The following is an 8,036-nucleotide window of genomic DNA, read 5'->3' as shown; positions in this document are numbered from 1 at the left end:
AAGACAAAACATAACAGAGGGATTCCCAGAATATTTGGCTTCCCCTGAAGCACACAGGACAGCAGAGCCGCTGCTCTGTGGTGTGAGGGGTTCCCCGAGGGGAAGGTGTGGGAAAGCTACGCTGAACAGTTGTTTTTCTATCGATTTCTAACTTAAAACAGGAAGTACCGTACACAGCAAACGCACAGCACTCTAAGCTAGCATTACCTCTCCGACCGACAGCCCTGTTTGCCATTTCACACCCAGCATTTCTGCCAGCACCAGCCTGTGGCAGTTCGGGAAAGCCTTTCTTAAATAATGGCTTCAAGACCGCACTGCAGCGCCTCCCCACAGTTCAGATTATCGAAAGTTTTCCTGATTGTGTCTGATTTGTCCACAGCCTCAGTCACTCTTACTGGTGTTAGTCAGCTACAGCTGACATCACAGCCTTTCCCTCTGCAGCAGCAGCTGTCAGCATGCTGTCAAGGCTGGTAAGATGTATCATTTAGAGAGCTATTTCAAACAAAAAGTGTTTTTCTGTTAGGACACTGCACACTGACTAACACATGGCACCAAAACACCATTCCCAGCTCCAGTTGCTTGCCTGAAAGACATATTTACACAATTTCTTGTATGTTCACAAAGAAGACGACTTAAAGGTTCTCTTTAATCTGTATTTTCCTATTTAACACTTACAATAGACAGTGAAGAGAGTTCATTTTAGAACAGTAAACTTTTAAAATGCATTAACACAGGTTTTAGCTTTTTAAAGAAAAAAGTTCAGTTTTTAAAAAAAGGAGGGAGAGGTCATAGAAACGCACAAACAATTCAGGCTTATTTACAAGAGACAAATCTAGCATATTCAAGGTGATTTTGTATACAGACAACAACATTCATAAAACCAAACGTGCTACATGGCTCCATGACAACAGCAGTTTTCAGAACAATCACCTGTTAAGGTAACACATACCTTAACTCATTTTCTATAGTCTCACTGCAATGAGTTGCAGCTTACACTATAACTGAACTACAAATTTATGTATTCCAGACTCCTACTCAACAGATAACCTGCTCTATGCAGCCAAAAAAAGCAAGCAGATTTAGTGACACAATGGGATCACCTTCTCCCCTGATTTTGGGTATGTACCCTCAGCTATGATCATTCTTAGGCTCATGGTCCTCCTTCCACCAGGATCAGCAGTAACCAGCCTTTAAGAAGCATAAGCTTTCAGAGCTGCCTTTTGTAATTGCTGTAGCCACAAATCAACAAATCAGTGAAGCCAACAGTTACAGAAATGCTATCACGCATTACTGTTCTGCTGTTTCTTGAGTTGGGGTATTGATTCACAGGGCCTCTTAGTTCAGTGAAGACACTTAATAAGCTCCATACATCAAAGGTCAGGATGTATGACATGTACAAGATCAGCTGCAGACCTCTAGGTCAGCAGAAAAAGGGAGACATACAACCACAGCAGTTGCTAGAGTGATATTGTCACTTCATCAGGGAGCCAATAAAAAAAAAAAGCCAGTGAGCAATACAACCTCTATTGTCTTAATTATACATTAATTTTCAAAACTGTTCCCAAGGAAACCTTTTACAACAGTGAACAGCAGTTAAATCTTCATTCATTTTTCTTTTCCTTGTGCTTGAGAAGCTTGTTTATCTCCCTTTTTGCCATTCCAACATATTTTGTAATGATCCCATGCTGGTTTAGTCCAGGAAAGAGCAACAAGAAACTTACTAGAGAGAAAAAAAAAAAGAATTGTTTATTACTGCTTTAACAAGGTTCTGTCACCTTGCAATTTCTTGCTTCCATAAGCCCCATTAACTGCCTGAAAACAGAAAAATATAACCCTGTGACCAAAAAAATAAATCACCACACTCATGTAATCAAATCACTTCTAGCAGCCTCTTATCAATTCAGGCAGCTAACAAAAAAGTTACTGCTGTTTTGCATGCTGCACACTTACCAATAAGATAGGTCAGAAAGAGATTGTGAACTTGCTGTCCAATCCAGGCAACCACAGCAAGAGAAAAAAGCATGGTCATGAAGTACTAAAAATGAAAAGAAAATGATTACCACAGATCTGTTGGGAATTTTCCCTTTTCCCTTCAGTATTCAGCAACATTTCAACATTTAAAATCAACTTGAAGACTGCTGTCTTTTCCACGTGATATCTATGCATAGGTTTGTTAAAACAGACTAGAGAGTCTACAATTCTATGTTCTCGTTTATTTTCCAACCATCAGTTCTACAGGATGACAGTTCTTTTCTGTCCAGATATTCCTTAGAGTCAGACTATGCCATCCCCATTGGCACAACTGCAGCCTCACACAGCACCTGAAGCTGTTTTTTAGGACAGTACACTCAATAGTTCAGGTACCTAAGCCCAGACATTATTAACATCTAGGTTTTTCAGTTTGTGTCCACGGGCAACAAGCTGAGTTTCCAGTAACTGACTAATCCAAAGAAATTCAGTTTAGCTTTATCTTAACATGAAGGCTATGCTCCTAACTGCACAGGACTGCAAGTTTAAAGCCATCTATCTTGCCACTCCAGGTTTGAAGATGTGTGACTGGCATTAAGACACAGCCAGAACTGCTGGTTCTTGGTTTGAAATACCAGTTTATTCAGACACGTGCCTTGCTAAAATACTTACGACAAAACAAAACAAATTAAATCTTAGGACAATAGAGATGAACTCCTGGAACTCAGTACCATTTTAGGCTTCTCTTCCTTCAGTGTGAAGAGACGTTTCCACCAGCCAACAATTCGGCGACGAGATTTTACCAAATTGCTGCAAATCTCATGAAATCTTTGCTGCTGTTCTGTAGTCCTTTATTAGAGGAAAAAAGCCAGAAATAAGAATTCAAGATTTCATCTGAAATTTAAGAAAACTTTCATAGTATTTCTGCAGCAGTAAAAATTGATCCAGTACTTATCCTGGCATTTGCTTCATTTAGTTTTATACCTTATCTTTATTGAGCATTGTAATGCAATTGTCCATGTAATTTTTCCGTACTCTCTTAAACTGACTCCCAAAGAGCAACCCCATTCAAGTCAGAAGGCCACTGATTTTAATCTGATACCAGTGTGTATTACTTTGGCTTTTATGTTGGTTCATTATTGGACAAGAACATTTATCCACTAGTCATCTTAAAGCACACACACACTAAAATTTACTTTTAATTCAAAACTTAGCTCAAATAAGGTTCTTCTCCAGCTTACTGTTTCTCTATAAACCTTCTTCAAATCTGCTTCAGTCACTTATGATCACATTTGTACTCTGCATTACTCTCATTTCATTGTATTTACTCTCGTCACTCTTTACAAACATATAATCTAATACATTTATTCATCATTTTAATTCTCAGTATCTATTAGCCATTAATGACTAAAAACTGGTTTAGCAGAACTACCTAGCGTCCTTAATGGAAAGCAAAGAATGTGCCTACTCCTATATTTTTTTTTCTAGAAGAGAAGGAACAATAAAGATACATTGTAGTAGTTATCTTCCAGAAAAAGAAGAACAAAGGACATCTTACTAGTGTCCTCACTTCATGTATTACAGAGATTGTAGATTTCTTATTACAATGACACTATAAAGTAATCATTTGATATCTGCAAGTCAGATATCCGTTGTGACAAAATTCACAATTTATTTACACTCAAGAAATTAAAGCTTTCCTCACCATTTATTAGAGCCAAAGATTCTAGGTGCGAGAGCAGGAACAAGATAATCAGCCAAACAGAGGAACATAATGAAACAGGAGACACCTGAAAGGACTGATGGGTCCAAGTAGTAGATCATCCTGCACAAAGAAGATAACAAATGATTTCTGGATGTCATACTGCTAAATACCAGACATATTTTGTTATCTCTTCAGATTGGCTCAGGATTTCAAACAGTAGACCTATTGCTCTTACCCAACCTCAAAAAAAATTTACTAGTAATAAAAGCAAGTTTGAAAAGGGGTTTAAATCCTTCAACATTACTACAAAGAAATACTGGCAAATAAATTAAAATTTTCTTTATGTACTACATAAGAAAATGCTACAATACAGCAAGCATAGTATGAGTTCAGTAGAAGTAAAAATTCATGACTATTGCTCTCTCAAAGTTGACATCTGGTGAACTTAACACTGATCAGGGGATGAAATAACCACAGAGTGAAAGCTCTGATCTTGTTGGTTCTTAAGCAAGTCACAGAATTCACACCTACTATGGGTTGTCATTTGCTCTGCCTCACCTGCGAGAGCAGACTGAACCTGTCATGGACAAGGAGCCATAAGTCTCCAATTAGGACAGTGTGGTGCTTTTACATATTAAGTGTGCCACCACCCAAATGCAGCAGAAGAGATCCTGGACAAGAGCTGGCTCATCTCACAAGTGTCTGTTAACGCTCAGCTGTGCCCCGTGCTGTGTATTGGCACTTAACAGAACTTCTGAACACTGAAGTAATAAAAGCTGGGCCAGTCTTTCTGTACATCTGACACAATGCTACTGTGGTGAGTGTTCAAGATCGGTTTTGATGAAGCACCAATTCAGAATCTGAAGCAGTCCTGTCTATTTCCTCAAAGCATTATTCAACACAAGATCTTTTCTGCTATAATCATAGCATTTATAACAGAGTACTCTGAAGTTCATGCAATTATTTATTTTAAAAGTTACTTTTTAGTTTCATTTGATTTCCATCCTCCCCACCTCCCCTGAAGGCTGTAAAATGTATACTAGCCAGAACTTTGATTATCCCGACCTCACCTGGTTTAACGTGTTTTTTGTTTTTTTTTAATGCCTGTCTTCTTCTACTCAAGAACAAACACAACTGGAAAACTCCACGGCTGGTGTGGACACTTAGCTGTACAAGGCAGGCGGGCTCAACTTGACCACTACCGCATTACATAGAAGTATGCACAAGTGCCTCCAGAAAGCCAGTTCTGTATCTCCAATCGAGACACAGGCAACATTCTCCCATCCCCTCCTGTCAGAGGACAGGACAGCAAACACAAAAAAAACCCAAACACACACAAAAAAAACCAATGGAACTCACCCTAAACTGCACATCAAAGATGCAGAATAGCAAACTCTGCCCTATGGAAACAAGCTTTCCATAACGATATTGCCATTGGTGCAGGGGAAAAATACTAAAGGATATAACCAGATAAGACTAAGAAGCAAAGGATGAGGGTAGAATATGAACACACCAGTGAAGAACACAGCTGAGTGTGGTACAAAACAACATCGCTGGTAAACAGTTTTTGCGGAAAGCACTGCTCTCCCTGAGCAGGATGTGACTCAAATTACTTCCTGTTCTCAATACTTAAGGTTTTTCTTTTCAAGAAAGTTCACACACTTTCAGAAACAGAACCTGGAGCAAAAGCTTCCCTATTAGACTTTTAAAGATGTCTTACTAATTTACTCAGTAGATTTTCTACCAGCCATGACAGTGCAATGGTGCTCCCTCCACAAGCTACTTACAGAAAAGAAAAGGAAACCACACTCATCAGTGCCAGAGGAAACCAGGCTCTCTCCCAGCGAAGAACTTTATCAGTCATCAAAATCACTTCTCCCCATCCTTGCAGTTGCTCTTCCAAGCTAGCAGTTTCAGCAGCCTACACAAAAAGAGAAGAAAGTTCTAATTATGAACCAGAGTATCAAATTAATTCCCACAATTGAAGAAGCTAAAAAGTGTCATAATTTAAGATTCCAGTCACAAACCTTTCTGAGAAATTAAATTTCTAATAATGTTGTTTTATACTGTTATGACACGGTAGCAGTGACAGTCAAGATCCTACCAAAACAGCAGCATACGTTATTAGACAAAATGAGACCTCCTCTCAGACCTTGCCAAGGTATTTACCCCTCAATCTCCCATTTACAGTACTCCCTCCCCCCAGATTAGTAGAAAGTCAAGTTTAAACTCTAGCTAAAAACTCTCAAGTTCTCAGTGTCAACATCTGGAAAAATACAACACAGAACTATATAAATTAAATTTATAGAAATTATATCTATTAAAATATGTATATATATTTTCAAAGACAACTCTACTGCATTAAACTGAAGCTTTCGAGTTGCTGTTTATTATGTAGAAGACTGATAAAAACTCAGAATCTAGTGTAAAGTTACCAAACTTATCACATTTGGACTGCAAAGGAAGTTTTTCCACAGGCTGCCCAAAACAGCAATGAGGCAGCCTTTAAACTCCTTTTCCTGTATTATTCCTACATTTGACCCTCTAGATCTTCTGCAAGGAGGCCCTACCTGTTCTGGCATCAGCTTGCTAAGAAGTTTCCCTAAAGTGGTCCACATCTGACGTAGCTTTAGCTTAATAGTTCCCCCTCAGGGGAACAGGGTATCACAGATACTACAAAACTCAGGTACTGTAAACAGAACCAATCACTGCCCAAGTATGAGAGGTGACAAATCACCAAGACCTGCACACGTCCTGTGCAGGGATCACGGAGTGGGTTTCATTCTCAGCTGTGGGCTACACTTAAATGAGAAGCCTGACACCACTAGAATAAGTGCAGCTATCATAGGAAAGCATAGTCTTCTTGTGTGATAACACTGGAAGCCATTTGAAAATTACAGTTCAGGACCAAAACTATGTGACACATGCTAAACACCTTCCAGCTACCACATCTTCTTCAAGTTATAAACACAAGCTGTCACATGGTTGAAAATAAAGCTGCATTTCTCCAGAAGGCATTCTATGACAAACTGTTTTGCTTTATTACCTTTGGCTGCCTACATTTAACATCACAAGCAAGAGAAAATTTAATGGGAAACAGACTGGAATATAACAGTGTTAATCGCAGCCTGGCTCTATCAGCCAAGATGAGAACCACTGTAATTTTTTTTCTCCCACTGGGACAGCTAGAGGAAACTTAAGTGAGCTTTTGTCAACAGCATCTGCACTCCAGAGACCTTTCATCAAAAGTGTTTTTTTTTCATTAATCAAACAGGATAAAGTTTCCATTAATATGAACTTCTACTCTGAAAGGGGCACACACTCCCCCTGAAGACTGCACGTATTTTTGGCAATACAGTTCTGTGCACTTTTTACGCAGACACTGGAACCTCCCGCTCACCTCTGCGCCAGTGACAGTTTGTACCTTCCAAGCTATCCAGCTTCCTGCTGCAAGAACTAGCACTGATCAATAAAGCACTCAAAAGCTTCCCCTCTCCATTTCTTCACGTGCTTTTACAGTGATTTCTCCCATTTCTCATGACAGCTGTTTACTATTACAGAGATATATATATTATTTAAATTTTTAATTATCCAAGCCCACCCTTGACAAAAATTTAAGTTAATCATCTAGCTCCTGCCACTTTCTTGCATCGCATTCAATAACACAGCCAAAGGATGTTGAAACACAAACATGAATATTAAACGTATGCCCTGCATATCAGGTAAAGCCAGCTGTTACTGAGCACACGGCACACGGAGCGTTCTCGTAAAACCCAGCCCCCACCAGGCCCTACAACATTAGCCGATCCCCACACAGGAACCTCGTAGAAGCAAAAGCGAGCGAAGGAAGGTAATTCCTACGCATTTCACAAGCTTAAGGGCCAAGGCGGCCCTCGCCAGCCATTGTCACAGGCAGGCCCGGCTTCCATTGGCACAGGCAGGCCTGGCTTCCCTATCTCTTCTAGCACCAGCTAGGCCGAATGTGCGCCAGCCCTTCCCCAGTCCCCGGGAATCAGAGCACATCCCCGACGCCAGCCCCAAAAGGGGTAACTCACCCCGCTACCGCCCTCTCTCACCAGCTGGTATACGCTGTTGTTATCACCCTCCGCCATCTTGCGCCGCCCTCACACCGCCACCTCCGACCGCGCCCACCCCGCCACCTCCGACCGCGCCCTCCCGCACCGTACCGCGCCGCCGCCTTTTATAGCCTCCGCAGCCCTTCTCGACACTGACTGGCCTTCTGGAAACTCAGAGATGGCCAATCCCAGAGCTCTTGCCGCGCTCCATCGACAGCCGGTTGGCTGGTGGGATTTGAACGGCAACAGCCACCCAATCAGCGTGGGGCCTTCGCCCACCCCCCTCC

The 8,036-nt window shown here is 40.9% G+C and overlaps 1 protein-coding gene across 1 annotated transcript; it reads right to left on the bottom strand.

The window, feature by feature from the left end:
* Positions 1 to 1,302: 1,302 nt before the first annotated feature.
* On the bottom strand, positions 1,303 to 7,828 carry ARL6IP1 (ADP-ribosylation factor-like 6 interacting protein 1). The gene is made up of 6 exons (XM_010194121.1): positions 7,750 to 7,828; positions 5,461 to 5,594; positions 3,674 to 3,793; positions 2,700 to 2,817; positions 1,951 to 2,035; positions 1,303 to 1,720 (listed from the first exon to the last, which is right to left on the bottom strand). Exons 1-6 carry the CDS (start codon positions 7,783 to 7,785, stop codon positions 1,602 to 1,604), a joined length of 612 nt encoding a protein of 203 aa, XP_010192423.1. The 5' UTR covers positions 7,786 to 7,828; the 3' UTR covers positions 1,303 to 1,601.
* Positions 7,829 to 8,036: the final 208 nt, after the last annotated feature.

The sequence above is a fragment of the Mesitornis unicolor genome, unplaced genomic scaffold, assembly GCF_000695765.1.
Source record: "Mesitornis unicolor isolate BGI_N332 unplaced genomic scaffold, ASM69576v1 scaffold44571, whole genome shotgun sequence".
Classification (NCBI taxonomy): Eukaryota; Metazoa; Chordata; class Aves; order Mesitornithiformes; family Mesitornithidae; genus Mesitornis; species Mesitornis unicolor.
The sequence above is the reverse complement of the archived record's forward strand: the minus strand, read 5'-3'. Positions and strand labels throughout refer to the sequence as shown.

What these genes read in the sequence shown, in the direction of transcription:
- ARL6IP1 (XM_010194121.1), bottom strand. Translation starts at nt 7,785, where the DNA reads ATGGCGGAGGGTGATAACAACAGCGTATACCAGCTG. An exon ending in ATCTTTGGCTCTAATAAATG is followed by an intron (nt 2,818 to 3,673) that starts GTGAGGAAAGCT and finishes CCTCTAATAAAG; the next exon opens with GACTACAGAACAGCAGCAAA. An exon ending in CTTTCTGACCTATCTTATTG is followed by an intron (nt 1,721 to 1,950) that starts GTAAGTGTGCAG and finishes TTTTCTCTCTAG; the next exon opens with TAAGTTTCTTGTTGCTCTTT.